We start from the raw sequence: 16,360 nt of genomic DNA on the forward strand, positions 1-16,360 counted from the left end.
GACAGCCCAAAGGAGACACAGTGAGATTCAATGTAAATTTTCCTCATTCATACATGTGGACTGCTAACTATATTTCTGGTCATTTTTGGTAATGGTGATATTTTCCCTTTTGTGTAAAATATGATGCTACCTCATTTTGATCTCGTTTGCCTATGACATTGGCAATTCATAATAGAACACCGCTACTCACAAAATACTGTCTGTCGTCTGAAAGCAAATTTCCTGATAAGAAGCCTGTTTATTGAATTATCTTTTCTCTTCCAATGTTTGGTCACACATGCAAGAATTCTGCACAAGCACCCATTTAGCTAAAATAGACAAATGTATAAAAATAATGCCTTCTGGTTTGTTTGGAGTGAGCATGATGGCAAACTGCAATAGTAGGATTACACAAATCAGAAGGATTTGCTTGAACAACTCAGAATGCCACGAACATTCACCAAGTGCACATTTACGTGTAACAAAGGAAGAAACTATACAGTTGAAAACTGAGGAGAGAGAATTTTGCTGCTCTGCCATGATTTAGAAGAATTGAAGTCATCAACTCAGTGCAACCATGAAGTTCCCCTCTGGGTGAACTTTACAAATGCATGACGTTTATGCAGCTAACAATCTTCAGCATACCACTAGTCTCACCACTGGGATTAGTCAGTCATCTGTTTCTTCGCTTGGGTATGTAGTGTCTCATTTACATGCAGATTTTCATTGGCTTTCACCTTGGATGCAGGTTAATTTACATCAAGAGTAAGCTGACACTGGTGCACTAATTATCACCAGGGTAACAATGAATAGGAACTAAACACTATCACACAGTTTGCGTTGCACAGTGTGGTTACCATCAGGTTATATGATTCTGACCCACAGTGTTTTAGCGACATTAGTATAAAACTGGGTTTGACCATATAACAGAAGAGCAAGTTCGACTGTCCCCAGCAGAATAAGGGTATGGTTAGAACCACTGTGAGAAGCACGATACAGCACTTTATTATTCAGAAATGCTTTAAGTGACAAATAAACCAACCAAAACAAAAATGCACAAACATAAATTTCAGCTCACAAACTTAAACATACAGACACAACAAAGTTGGGTTGATGGTGAATGCTGTCTGTGCACCACAGGCTATAGCAAGAGTCCATACAAGGAAAAACAAAACAAAAAATTCCAACTACTGAAAGAGAAGCTAGAAAGCAAGTACAGGTCAGTCTGAGCACAATCAGACTCCAAACTGAACACAATCAGACTACAAATCGCTAAGGCAGTTATCCACCTGCTCTTCACTCTGAACTTGGGAGAGATGTGGTGTCAGGGGAATCTGTCCTACAGTGGACCAAAAAGTATGTTGTGGCAATTTTTTAATAATAAAAATGAATACTTCCTTTATAAAGCACAAAAAAAGCAAGAGGTTATGTTAATTTTAATTTGCTTTCGATATATAGATATATTACTTAGCAAAATGCTATAGTTTGTTAAAAAATAACCATGAAGAACAGCCACCAAAAGCCACATCCATTAAGTGAACCAATGTAGAACATGTCCATCTAGCATGAGCACAAATTGAATAGCAAATCTCTGAGTACACCTACACCAACATCTCCTTAGACATATCTAAAAGACTGTACAAATATACACTAGCTATTCTATATGGTTACATGAAATTCAAGAATACCTGTAGTTCTAATAAACACTCATTCTGCCACAAGAGTGGCTAAACAAACATTAAGTACTTATGTGAAACTCTCAAAGAAACAAACTGAAGGCAAAACATCATCTACTGTTTGGTGCATTTTCAGTGTTTTCTTTCCCTACCCTGAGGAAAAGCTGCTTCTTGCCCCCAGTTCATTCATCTAATTTAGCATTCATCTTTACATAGCAAAAATGTTACTTTTTTGCCCTTGAAAATGGCTTCAGGAAGTTTAGGAAAGCAATATCCCACTGCTGCCCATGACCACGGTCCTTAAGTACAGATGAGGCAGCATTGTTGGCGTCTGGCAAATGTAACAAACATGGTGTATGTATGTGAAGTTTTGATAACTGTATCAACTGTAAAAATCAGACTTGCTGCTTGCCAAGGCAGGATCCTGATTGTCCAAGCTTGGTCATGATGCCCGATTGGCCCTCTTCTTTGGGCCTCCCTCTTTTTTGCAGGTCGTCCACTGACCCGTAACCATTTTCACCATTGAGGGAGTCCTCTGGATCAGAGTCACTTGCACCCTCTTCACTTTCAGTCTCTATTACCGCCCCACTATCTATCTGGCTGCTGACTTGAGAGTCCTCGTTTTGCTGCGAAGCCTTGACGTTTTTTTCATCCTCACTATCGGAGTCAACAGAGATGGGCTCTGAATTTACGAGTCCCCCAGATTTTCCGATTATCTTGGCTGACTCATTACAGTTGCTCCCTGCACTGGCCTTTTGGCCATTTGAGTGAGGTGAAGCTTTGGCAGAAGACCTACCTGGCACCCCTTGCAGTTGCACATCACCATTAGAAGAAGATATTTGTTGCAATCGTCTCATTGCATTGGTAGATCTACCTATGAAATCCATAGATGTCCGACTTTTCTGTTCCTGATCACGGGCTTCAAAATACCACTCAGTGTTAAAGTCCATCGCATGCTGCAACTGTGTAACGTGGTGCATGTTGAATCCAAGAAGAACACTAACTTTTTGCGTTTCACAGTCTCGAACACATTTCCTTCTTCGGTTAGCGAAATGGCTTGAAATGTCAGATTTCCACAGCCAGAGACTGGAAGCCAGCTTCTCCACTTCTCTGCGGGTGGGGTAGGGCTGCCTGTTGAAATACTGGGTAAGGAAGGCCTTGCGAGCCTCATATGACTCATCCTCATGGCCTTTTGGATCCAAAGCTAACACAACAGGTTCTTCTTTTAGATCAACAGGTGGGCTTGGCTGAGCCTGGTCCCCTGGCCCTACTTTCCGTTTCTTTGGGTCAGTTTCTTCATCATTATGAAACCCGGCCCTTTTTAAAGAAGCTCCCTGAGCCTTGACTACTCTAGAAGTCGGAGCAGGCCTGCTGTCCTGGCCGTTCTGAGTCTTGCCCACACCCCGACAGTGCACCAGGTGCAAAGTGATAGTGGAGGCAGTCATGTTGCTGGTGTAAACACCAAGGCAATGGATACATTTGTAGGTTAGCTTTTTCTCCACTGGATGTACTGTTTGGATTACCTGATGTCTCTCTCTCAAGTGGTGTGCAAGGGCATCAGAAATGGGGCCCTTCAAAATGGAGAAGCAGAGTGGGCAGAGGGTCTTGCCCACATCCCTCTTGTATGGGACAGCTGCCTGTGGTGCGCTCTTAGCCGGTGTTGCATCTGGGGCCTCTGTGGGTATCTTTGGGAAATGTGGAGTTGCAGGCTTATTTCCTTGGGCTGTAGGTGAAGCATTGTTTTGGGCATGGAATGCCACAGACTCTTCAGGCGCATCCCGCATATTGTAAGTGGTGACAATCAGCTGGACATTTTTTGGGTTGCCCTGCTGAAGAGTGAGATCAAAAGTCAGTGGAGAATCAGTGCGTACCCCAACAGATTCATTGGGATGTGACCCTCGCATGTGTGCCACCATTTTTTCCACATCGTTAAAAGTGGCTCTGCAGTGTGGGCAGGACAGGCCATGGATTAGCATGTGGTTGAGCAATGTGTCACTAGGTAGATAGCGGTTGCAGTATAAGCATTTACTTGTGAAGTTGTGGATCTTCATGATGTAGTTAGCCACCGCAGGCACCTTTTCCGCTTTGTGTTCTTTCTCAAAATGTGAACTGTAGACATTTTCGGGAAACAGCTCATTGCAGATCGTGCAGATCTTCCATTTCTGAGTATAAGACGTGCCCAGGACAGAGGCACCTTTTTTAGGAGCGGCAGATGTTACATTAGCAGCCGCTGCCTGGATTCGTGAAGTCAATGGAGGAATCTTCAGAACAGAAGTGGATGTTGATGCAGAAACTGTGCTGCGTAGAGCACTAGCAGAAAGCTGAGGCTTGGCTGTCTGAGACTGTTGGGGCACTGAAAGCTGTGCATTGCCTGGCAAGGTAATACGCACTTGTTGTCCTCCAATGGACAATGCCTGAGTGGTGCCAGGCTTCAAGCCAAATGTGCCTGACTTCAATGGAACACCTGATAGGAGCCCAGTTGAGTTCAAACTCCCCTTGGGAATAACAATGCGACTCAGCTGCTGTGCAGACAATGGCCGCACCCCAGCAGTCACCAGGGGGCCCTTTGGTGCAACACCAATAATACTCTTCTCTCCCTGGGCCTTGGGGGACACCATAACAACAGGTTTGGCACGAGGTACCACCACATTCGTATGTCCAATCATGGCGGTGACTTGGTAACCAATGCGTTCATGGTCCTCAATGACATGCTGCACCAGTGCCTCATAGGTGCGCGGCACAAAGAGGCAACGCTTACAGTGGATAGCTGTGCTATTACTATTGCCACCACCTGCAGTGCTATTGGAATCTGTAGTGTTCCCTGTGCCAGTATCAGCTGCTGATCCATTAGGCGTCGATGTCTTCTCACCAGGCTTGACCATATACGGAGCAGCAACGTGCTGGAAATGTTCCCGGTAGATGTGCTTGCGCACCACATTGTAGAGTGGGTCCCTATAAGTGCATTTCTTACAGTAGTACACTGCCTGCTCTACATTGTCTCGAACCTTGTCCAGACGAACACCATCCTTCAGGCCAGCTACTGTCCCCTGGGGGCCCCCAGTGCCCTGGCGCACCACATTGTTAGGCATGTGAAACAGTCTGATGTGTGTCTCCAGGGTCTTCTTGTTCCCATTGTAAGTGCAATACGGGCAGTTAAGGAGGATACGATTCTCAAAATCGTCACTGTGGACATTGCGAAAGTGGCTCTTGTAAGCAGAAAAGAACTTTGAAGAAAAGGGGCAGTCTGAACAACAGAATGGCTTCGACCGGTATTCCTAAAAACATGGGGTGAAGAAAATGTCAGGAGAAACAAGAACAGTTAACAGTTAAAAAATTAAAAAAACATTTTTTAAAGACTGTTAAAAAGACTGCTTTTCCTCTAATGTATGGAACAAAGTGGCTATACTCACTTGTGTTTTGGTAAGGGAAGGATCCCACATGCATACATCATCCCATGTGGTGTTCTTGATATAGAACTCATTGGGTACAAAGTCTTTATAATCCTACAGTGGAGGGGAGGGTATAATACATGTAAACAAGTCATGCAGATCAATACAATTAGATCTATAAAGTGTAATTTATCTAAATAAAAAAAGTTAAAAACAACACAAAAAACAAACAACTAAAATGATGTGCAACTAAACCTATATTGCACAACAAATTAAATGGTCCTGTTTGTAAGATGTCACACCTGTTTTCCCATCTTAGTTTTGACTGAATACTAGTTCTCATTTGACTCTTAAAATGGTACACATTTATTAAGCCATTGGTATGGTAACACAAGAATCTAACAGATATAAATAAAAACATTTTAAATGATGTAAATCCATCCAATGTACTCACTGAACAGTGCACTGAAACTGAGACTTTTATTATGAACCTAGAAACTAGGGCTCAAGAATCAGAATGCATTCAGTATGATATATTTAGTTTTTTTGGTCAAATGTAATAAGAATAACACAAAAGTGGAATGCCATAAATTATTTTCATGTGGTGTAAGCCAGTATGACACTAGCAAAAAGATGCTCTTTCATTAAGTTAGTAATTGCTAGCTACTGCCAGATATTGACAGTCATGTTCTGCTTTATGAACATCCCCTACCTTTCACAAACTTGAATAGGGTGGTCCAATTTACATTGTTTGGTGAGTTTTTACAGATAACTTTGACTAATAAAGATGACTACACTTTTCTCAGCCCAATTGACTTCATTTGTATCATACAAACAGAATACCAGACAAAAAAGCCTTTTATATTGAATGCTTATAATTCATTCTTTCTGTACTGTCACAGATTGATATGTTTGAATAGTCTGAGATAATTGTTTGGTGACAGTTTCTAAATCTGGCATGTCACTGAGGTAGCCATTTTGTGAATGTCATCAATTAAACATTTAGGTCATACAGTCCTCTGAAACAATGATCTGCCTGCCTAAAAGTGTCTTTGAATTGAGTGATGCATTTATATGAAAATCCTCATCAATATGATTTTTCAAGACAGTAATTTGGATGACATTTGATAGACCTGTCACAGCCCAATTCTATTTTGCTCGTGTTTTGATCAAGTAAGACTGGTTGACCCAAGCTGCATCAACAATAATTACATAATAACTGGCATTATTACTTCAAGTCTATGAACACAATGTAATTCCAGTTTGATACTGACATTTGTTTATTGATGAGAGACAATACTTACATCAATGTGTTCCTTGCAAAACTCTAAGCCAATATCCCCAAGTACTTTCTTTACATTTTTCCTGGCTTTTCTTAAACTGCCAAGGTTGTTGATTGGGAGCTGAAACATACTGCTCACCTAAAGAAATAAAAAGCAGAGAATAAATCAATGCAATAATAGGCTTAAAGCTTAAGGATTTATGTCCTGACTAGTGCCTGCAGACACCAGAGCCCTTACTCCAGGATTCTCTGGTTTATAGTCTATACTCTCCAATGATCTGTAAATTGACAGAGCTATTACCATTACCTTGCATGTCAGCATTAGGGTTGTACAAAAGGGATACTTCCAAAAATTCAGAATATTTTTTTCCCCAATAAAGTATGAGAGATACAGAGATAACAGAATCAAAGGAAAGCATGAACCATTCATGTCACAAAAGCACAATAACAATGATATAACAGCATAGATTGGTGTAAATCATTATAAACTTCATTAGATGACCAAACCTATGCTAGTTTACATTAAAACTTAAATTAGCATTTAATTTTAGAGATTCTATACAACATGCAAAAATTCTGGGACATATTTGCAAATGAAAGTCACTTCTACATGCCAGGTTTGTGAAATCTTGAAAGCGGTTTAAAGAGGGCCTACTTTTTTCTTTTCTTTTTTGAAAACTTTAAATTGTAGATAAATATTCGCATGAACATCCGCCTGCATAGAAACCATCTTCTGCCAATATCTTCACATTTCGAAAACAGTGAAAAGATATATTGCAAATTTTTTCTTATTTTAATCAACCTCTTACAGAAAATTGGGTTTCCTAATATTACTCACAAATAGACTTAAACAACAACCTTTTAAATCCTCATTGCAAAGGTTAGTTATTTCTACCATATTCCATTTTACGGGCCACTTAAAATTTAAACCCATTTTATCTTTCATCAACCTAAGTTTTTCAGCAAATCAAAAAATTACTGATGTATTTCTCAATTTGTATTCAAAAACAATACTTTTACTATTTTACTTAAAAACATCAAAGCAATCAGAACTGTTGGGTAGGAAAACTTGAATTTCATTGAAACCAGAGATCTTGTGCTATAAGTACGTGACTATATAAATAAACAGGCAGGAGAGTGGAGATCGGTTTCTAGTTAAATTTCAATCTTGAAGGCAGAACCTGCATATGCAAATGTGGAAAGGTAGGGACCATTTAAGGGGCCTTCACAACTGTAGGGTCAAAAATATACCTAATTAAAATTTGTCGTATGCAAGTGCATTACCTACAGAGTCAACCTCAACTTAAAAAACAAACATAAAAAAAACATTAAAAGCCTTTGGAGTTTGTATCTCGTAATACCTTTAACATTACAGAAGGTGTTCAAACAAGCCCATTTCTAGATCATCTTATGTGACTTGAGGAAACAGGATGTTTCATCAATTCAATAAAATGCCTCACCTGAGCACAGGTCATTTAAATGGATAAAAATGATAGAAAGCAATCATCACCTGCCTACAGAAATGCTGTGAGTGGTGATAGTGTTCTACATTCACAGATACATGAGGTTTTCATATGGTTAAACTGTGTTCTATTAGGCCTAACAAAACTGCTATTGGTGCATCACTAATGTAAGACATTGCTGGAAAAGTTGTGAAAAGCACTTGCTTTAAAAATGTGTTACAAGGCCACAGGGGTGTGTAACTCAGGCTCAGAAAGTAAAAATCCTCCCCAGGATTTTGTTCTTTGCTCCAGCTGCCTGTATTAATTTGCTCAAGTCAGGAGGTATAATTAATTAATAAATAAAAAGGGTGATACAAAATTATGATATGACATTTACAAGTTTGTAAGGCCATTCAATTGAAATCTTTTTCAACTGAACTTATGTCACAAAGAACATAAGTCACAATTTCAGAGTGCATCTGAGACGTCACGACCTTTTGGCCTTTCCATTTTCACCGATTTAATAGTCAGAGTTTAGTTGTTAAATGGAAGGGAAAAAGCTTAATCTAACTTAACCCCACTGCGAACATAGCTAAATGAAATTGACATTGACAGTGCAGTATATCAGAACTTAAACAGCAGAAATTTAAAATAGGCCCAGTAAAGGCTGGGCCTAGTTTTGATTATAATACCTGTATAACCATTTACAACAGTCACTCTAAATTTACATCAAAAGGTATAATGTAGTCTACCCTCATGCATGAAATACATCAAAATTCAACACTACGCAAAAGTGACTGACCCTTCAACCGACACCAGTGACATTTCCTGACCTCTCCATTGACAAAACACCTCTATAAGCCACTCTTCATCACGGCAGTAAGTGAGACAATACTGACTGAGGGCTCAGCTCTGTATCTGGCAGCAATGGCTTCCACTCCACACTAGCTTTCTTACATCCAAAGTAGATGGCGCTAGAGGACAGCTCTGCCTCTGCCTGTTATATAACCTTCTCCCTATTCTGCCTGCCCCTTTTCCACTGTCTTTTTTGTGCAGCCTCTTAAACCGCAATCATGGAATGGCGCCCCCTATTGAGGCGACTGCTGTGACGGTGCAAATGTCTGCAGTGGACAGTGTTGGGTGGGGGTTATTTTCAGCTTTCCGATCTTACTGTAAGCAGCCCTGAATATTTACTTAATTGGAGTTTTGGTTGATCAAAGCCATTAAGAAGAGGGATAATTTACAATAGTAGTACAGATTTGGCCTAATCTACCTTCCAGAGACAAATAGACATATTTAACATATTTAGGTGAGACAACTTGATCACTTCTGACATAGACATGACTAAATACAGAACCACATACTTCACTTTAAAAAATGTGGGTTGCATGATATTTTAAATAATAATAATAATAATAATACAATTGTGCATCTCCCATTGTGTACATCAGTTAAAACCTTAAAAGGACAAAAAATGAAGCAGCAAAACTCTTTTGCATCATTTACCAAGTGTCAAAAGTAAACAGAACAGCTGATTAAAAACTGTGATATTAAATAATATTACTAAAATCAACATTTTGGTCACAAGCACAGAATCCAATCAAGCCAGCAAATATACAGCTAGTGAAAGGCATACTAATCTAAGGATGCATGTTGACTACTCGCTGACTAGAAAGCTACATGTCAAATTAGATTCGGGTGAACTTTAACGCCAATACTGATTAAAGCTCTGCATCCCCACTTCATCAAAATAGGTGTAAAAGAGGAAGTGGTCACAAAATCAACAATTAACAAGCCATTCATCCGAGTGACTTGCTTGTTGACACCAATCGAGGAGGATAGTTCGCCATCGCTAACGCATAGCTACACAATATTTTTGAGAAGTTTTTTAATAGCTAGCAGAGTAGTTAGCTAGCTAAACATTTGGCGCACAATGAACTGAACATACAGAAATGACAGGAGCCGAGTAAATAAATAACCAGCTAGCCATTTACTTGATAACTGGTTTGCATGAATTGTCTTTCTAGTAGACGATCCTACCTGTCTAGGTTTTTTGTTTGTTTGTTTGTTTACTGTCGGTCGGATGGATTACAAATAACGCACTGGAGTTTTTGTGGTTTCTAGCTAGCAAAGAAGTAACAATAAAGCTGTCCCAAATTCAACTGGACAGCTCGCTAGCAAGCTAAGCTAGCTAACTTAACATCCCCAGCCTTCCTTGTGCATGCTACAGGGCACCAAAGAGATTGTATGGACGACCATCTCTAGCCGGCTAACATTAGCTTACTAGCTAAGATAGCTAACTGGTTCGTCTATAAATCTATTTCATCTGTTATTTTATGAGTGAGCTGCTACAACCATTTACACCTTTTACTTTTCAACACCCACTTACACTCACACCAACGCTTTAGCTAGCTACTTCATCAACGCATTATGTTAAATAGACAACCCATTTTTTTTTGCTGTTAGCTAGCTAGCAATAGCTACCTATTAACTACCGGCTGGTTAAATTAGCAATACTATTAGCAATCTAACTGAATGGGTAGCTAGCAACGTTAGCTATCCAGTTTTTTATAAACTAGAATCGATTTATTTAGCCGAGTAGCTGGTTAACTGGATACCTGAAACAGTTGTTTTACTAGCTAGCTAACTCCCCAGACCACGAGATCAGTAATGGTAGAGACAGTCGATAGACTTTACCTGCCTCGGAACTGCCTTCCCGCAGAGGTAGCAATGATGTTGTCTCGCAGCGCAATCGCCGAAAGACAAAGCGTAAGCCAGTGGGATCACTTTCCCTCCTCCTCTAGTTCTTGCCGGGCAATTTGGACTAACCGATCCCAAGGCGGACACACCACACCGAAAGAGGGAGCTCGCCTTCTGTCACTATCCGACCCCAGAGCTGTCTGCCTCTGCTTGGCTGCCGGGGATGTAATGCAACTCATCTAGCTAGCTTGCATCAAGGGCGAGGGAAAATCTGGCGACAGAGAGCGCGCTTCCTTTATCACGACAGTCTACCTATTTCTAAATTATTACAGCAATGAGAGGCAATTAACGTATTCGCTCAATTTGCTCTAACAATACATCCCAATCCATAACATGTTCTGTCCAAAATGGCGTGTGAAAAAGGGCGGAAGTGACATATGTGTTTGATTATAATAATAAAAAAAAATCATTGTGCCGAGAGTGAGTTGTTGAGTCGGGACAGTGGTGGTGAGAGGACTCCTTTAATTATCACACTTACATCTACCTGTTCGAGAGTGCCCTCTTTAGCCTACCTGGAATTTACAGAGACTCAAAAAAAGCCGGTTGTCTTTTCGCGTATTATCTTCTTCAGTGTTCTAGGAATTGGTGTAAACAACCCCATATGCAGTAACACGCAAAATAGCCATAGGGGGCGCCATCTCCTGAAATTTGATTGGACAAAGTCGTATGCGTCAATTCTGCATCTGGTATCTACCCCCGCAGAGAGTCGGATGTATACAGTGCCTCAGTACTTACCCAGCGTGGAGTACTATCAGTTCAGGTGGTGGCGCTGTACAGCTTTTGTGCGCAACTCACCGGGACTACTTCTTTAAATGAAGTGCTAGGGTATCCGACATGTGTGTGCTGGAAGCATCCCCCTAACTCGCACGTTAATTATGTCTGTAGGTAGTCGTTCTCTAAATAATTAATAAATAACTCATAATAACACAATAATACATGGTAATACAATAAGTTGCAGTTATCCATTTAGGATTCTATGCAAAGCAAAATGCTCTGTCAATCTAAAAAAACTAGGGGTAAAAATGTATTGTGCCTTATTGACATTTTATATAGTGCTAAGTCTACACCACTCAACCAAGAGACTGAAGGCTCTTATCTAATAAGTGGTTATGTTTATCTCAGCCATTGGGAGCCCAAAGACATCTTGCTTAAAGGTGTAATAAAGCCCTTGTGACATTTTAGTGCACTGGAATTAGATGAAATCTTTGACTCCAAGTGATTCAGAGGATGCATTGTTTGTGTTGTTTTCATGGCTTATTGATAATAAATTCACCTTTTCTAGCAGACTTCAAGTCTTTGTTGATAGCTGCAGATTTACATATAGGCGTATGACAAAATCACATTGTGAATATGTTTCACTTTATTTAAAAGACAGCACTGGCATTTTAGAAAATTGTTTCATGTGGAAAAATAGTGACTTCTTACATGTACTTTTGAAAATGACCCAAGTACAGATAAATGTTAAGCTAAACAAATACTTTATGTAGACAGACTACAGAGACAAAGAAGCTTTGATCATCTGGTAAACTGCTTATTTACCAGCAATTCACTGTAATAACTATGCATTAAAGCTATAAATACTTACCAAGTTTGCCTACTGCTGAAAATTAACAAATATAACATTCCCACTCTTACCTAGTTTTACATATACTTGTTTATATGATTTAACCACTTGAAAGTATGTCATTAATTCAACAAGATATCCTTTTTCATTTAATGATTTTATTACAATTTTACCAAGACTCTTGTAGATATGCTTCCAATAACATTTATCAAACTAATGTGCTGAGCATGTCCTTTTAGTCAATATACAGATAATCGTCTTTGCACAAGCATACATTTGAAGTACCTGCAGGTCTTTATCTGTGGCAGATGATGTGATCAGAAGGCTGCCTTTCAATAGTTAGGAAGCACCCCAAATTTCCAACTTCCCTACTACCCCTTAACCAAAATTAAGAACTATTAAGAAAAACCCACTTGATTGAGAGAAAAGAACAATAATAACCAACTCTACCTCAAAATCCCACAAGACTTTACATCCAAATGGTGTCACAAAATCTACAAGTTTGAAACATCTGTCTTTTAATTAGACAAGTACTATCAGTCCGAGTGTGTCAGGTGACCAGAGCTTGGCTGAGGGCTCTGATCACCCACATGTCTGCCACATCATGTAACAGGACAACATGGCCAGCCATGGCTGTTTGAGTCATGTTTGAATCATGTTGTGGCAAAAAGAGTGAGCAGTCCTTTCAGGAAAGAGACAATTTCATTTCCTCCCAGCTTGGATTCCCCATAAACACGGTCCACAAATGAGATTGGAACCTGCGACAAAAAGTGACACAGCATTATTCAGGCGTCAAAGTAGATGAAACAGCACAAACAGCCAGAATGCAGAAGATCAGAGTTGAATCACAGACTAACAAATAACAGTAATAGGGCTACACAAAAACAGATTTCAGGTAGAATTTTTCACATTATCACTGAATTAATCTCTAAAAATGGTACAATAGAACTGCATTCAAATGCTCAGGGTGGCGTGTCAATGACGTGGTTCAATAAGAAACCAAGTGAAGGGGAAGGACCCCTCCAAAAAACAAACAAACAAACAAACACAACAATAAAAAAATAAACAAAAAACACCAAATAGGTATTTTGTGCAGACCTCTCCAATGGTGTAGCCTAGTTGTCTAGCACGGACAATCATCTCCATCTGGAAAACATAGCCCTTAGACACACAACGCTCCACCAGGGATTCTAGCACATTCTTTTTATATAGCCTGAAAAAGAAATAAAAACAAAACAAAACAAAAAAAAACAACTGTAAGAAACAATCCACAATTATTGTTCATCGAGTAATCAATATTTATGATAGCAGAAATATCCAGTGATATCCATCAGGAAAAAGCACACAGAGACACAAACGCCCTCCACACTCCTCCCAGTCAAGCTGGTAAGCAAATCTGATGCAGGCCTCTAAGACAGCAAACTGCTCTGAAGAAGTACCTAAAACTCCCCGTCAGATCTGATGCTCCTGGCCTCAACAGCACCTGCGTGATGAAATTTGCTCCTCGGCTAGAGAGAAGGAAGGGTTAGAGAAAAGAGAAATATTAGTATATATTAAACAGAATATTATAATATCAGGATAGTTATACAGCAGTTGATGCAACTCAAAGTTTAAAATAATTCCAAACAAAAGACCAACGATGAAGGTGAGGGTAAGGTACAGTAAGTCATCTTGTTTTGCCATTATCTCTTAGGTGTGGGTATTATTTGTGATGGCATTATTGTCTGCCTTGTACAGCCAATGTTCGGTTTGTTTGGTGAATAGGATTTGATGACATGTAAGATGGACGACCTTGGCTCCAGTATCTCTGTAAATCTCACAGAACACACCTCGATGTACTCCTACTTCCCTTCTACTATTTGTACTGTAAACAAACTCTGGGAAACTGCACCACTCTGGGAAGCTATTCATACAAGGAGAAATGAAGCCCTATAATTTCACAAGTTTTGCCAAAGGATATGAGAAAGGTTTACTTCATCAAGCTTGGCTGAGTTTGTGGACATCGGTTTACCAGAGGCAGCCTGCCACCTGAACTGCTTTATCCAGCTACCTGTTTCATAATGGAGAAACATGCTGCTTCCAAAAGGGAATTTTAGCTGATTAGTGCAACATCAGTTTTGAATCTACCCAAGTAACAAACTTTAATATGCATATGCTTATTGAATTTTATGGATGTTTTCATTTTGAAGTGTGAGCTTTCTAGCTGATTACAAAGCAATATAACAGGTATTTCTTTCACAAACTATTTATTGTAATTAGATACAAAATGGTTCTCCACATTTCTTGTTATGTCTCTCCACATTTTAGCAAACTCTAGTACCGTATGCTCATTTTTCTATCATTAATTACAGCTGTTCGGCTTAGCCTACCTATAAATTGTTAAACTATAAGCATTTAAGTGACTTATTTCTATTTCTTTTCAAGATAATTGATGCAATGTTTAGTGGATGAATTGTTAATTTATCTTAGTTTACCATAGCTGAAGTTCTTATAGTTATACTTCTCAAAGCTTGTTGGTTTACGCCTGACTCTAACGAAAAGTTTCCAAAGCCACAACTTCACAGTCATAACTGTCTTAGGTATGTGCAAAGTAAATAAAACAGGAAGCAGTTAATTAATGAAAAATACCGTTCAGATGATTGAACTACTTTCTCTGACTACCGGAAATTGGACTCAGACACAAAAACAACTAACTTCAAAGGAGTATATGTACTGTCAGAAAAACTCCCAAGATTAAGGATTACATTCTTTACTTTTACCACATCTATGCATCTCAGAACACAGAAATGTTTTACAATTTTTTACAGAGCGTTCTAGAATGTAGTGTGGGAGTCAGGTAGTTGAGTCACCTAATGAGTTTTCGGCGCAGGTCCCATCCATACACACCTCCATCTCCTCTGTACCGCGTTCCAGAGATCAGGTCATATCCGCCCTCTTTCTGTTTCCTACAAACCAAACCAAAAATCTATCAGTGACTAGTATAAACCAGCTGGACATAAGCCTAAATTAACCCAGTAACAGAGATAGCCTTAAGCAATAACTTACTCAATAAATTGGGGAATAAATTTTGGCTGTAAAATAGAAAGAAATAGCACATATGAGTGCATAAACTGAAACATTTTATAATAGACTGAATATGGATTTCAAATTATTTTCAATACAGAAATCTTCTCTCTTAAAACTGGTATATGCCATGCCTAGCAGCAGAAAGTGATCCACTTTTGTGCTTACATGATGAGAGAGATCAGCATCCATAATGATAATGAAGTTCCCAGTAGCATGTTTAATGCCATGAATGTAAGCTGTGCCTGCAAAGGAATTTAATAACCCGTTAGGGTTCTTACTATATGTACAACTTTGCGTAACTCTTAATAATTCCTGTTATCTAGTACTCTCAAGAGAATGGAACAAACAGTCTAATACATTCCTGACCACTCCAAAACAAAGATCAAATCTAGTTGACTCACCTAATCCTAACTTCTTTGGTCTGGGTCGCAGGACCTGATAAAAGAGTGAAGCGTTAGCTATATCTGAACCATTGCTGTATTATCAGAACTCGTTAGTATTTAAAAGGCTGTAAAATGCTATATTGTAGAACACAAGCCAGATATGAACTTCAACTTACAATCTTATCATGTCCGTAAATCTTTTGTAACTGCTCCGCAATCTGCAGCGTACCATCAGGACTTCCATCGTCAATGACTATAATCTCATAGTTATACCCACTGCATATAGTGATAGAGGGACAGCCACGTTACAACTGGTTGGTTATTTAGCTACAAAGTGGGCTTTCAGTAGCTAGTAGCCACTCAACTACAACTAGACTGTCATTAAATCCACATTACTGCTCATCGTTAACTAGGAGCTGTAGTCTACAGAGACTAGCAAAGTGGCTGGCTAGCTAGATTGTTAAACACCCACAACATGGTAATTAAATCACCTTTCGCCAAAATACTTTACCAGCAACCACACAATTAAGGGTAAGTTTTCCCGTTCGTTGTAGGTCGGTAACAACACAGAATATTTATCAGAGTCTTCCTGTTTTTTCTTGTTACCCTTACCACTTGCCATGTTGGATAATATTATACACCGGATGTTGGCTTTACGCAAAGTTGTCCCTTGCAATGTACGGCTTCACAATTGGTTCCGACTGAAGGACAGGTTAAAGCAGTGGTATTCCAATATAGACCTCAAATATAAATCCGGTTATGGATTTTTAAAAAATCCCTTGTAGTTGATTAAATTATTCATGAACTGGTTGGCCACTT

The 16,360-nt window shown here is 39.3% G+C and overlaps 2 protein-coding genes across 3 annotated transcripts; both read right to left on the reverse strand.

The window, feature by feature from the left end:
• Positions 1-959: 959 nt before the first annotated feature.
• Positions 960-10,905, reverse strand: adnpb (activity-dependent neuroprotector homeobox b). 2 transcript variants are annotated; one of them, XM_026998203.2, is made up of 4 exons: positions 10,470-10,905; positions 6,349-6,465; positions 5,066-5,158; positions 960-4,930 (listed from the first exon to the last, which is right to left on the reverse strand). In XM_026998203.2, the coding sequence occupies exons 2-4, from the start codon at positions 6,454-6,456 to the stop codon at positions 2,051-2,053; spliced, it is 3,081 nt and encodes a 1,026-aa protein (XP_026854004.2). In that variant the 5' UTR covers positions 6,457-6,465; positions 10,470-10,905; the 3' UTR covers positions 960-2,050. The 2 variants fall into 2 exon arrangements, with proteins under 2 accessions (XP_026854004.2, XP_026854003.2); XM_026998202.2 differs by having other exon boundaries at positions 10,466-10,905.
• A 1,325-nt stretch (positions 10,906-12,230) lies between these two features.
• dpm1 (dolichyl-phosphate mannosyltransferase subunit 1, catalytic) lies at positions 12,231-16,187 on the reverse strand. Its single transcript, XM_026998087.2, has 9 exons — positions 16,033-16,187; positions 15,718-15,817; positions 15,560-15,593; positions 15,324-15,400; positions 15,138-15,163; positions 14,942-15,037; positions 13,532-13,600; positions 13,191-13,305; positions 12,231-12,850 (listed from the first exon to the last, which is right to left on the reverse strand). Exons 1-9 carry the CDS (start codon positions 16,161-16,163, stop codon positions 12,746-12,748), a joined length of 753 nt encoding a protein of 250 aa, XP_026853888.1. The 5' UTR covers positions 16,164-16,187; the 3' UTR covers positions 12,231-12,745.
• Positions 16,188-16,360: the final 173 nt, after the last annotated feature.

This window comes from Electrophorus electricus, chromosome 24 (genome assembly GCF_013358815.1).
Source record: "Electrophorus electricus isolate fEleEle1 chromosome 24, fEleEle1.pri, whole genome shotgun sequence".
NCBI lineage: Eukaryota > Metazoa > Chordata > Actinopteri > Gymnotiformes > Gymnotidae > Electrophorus > Electrophorus electricus.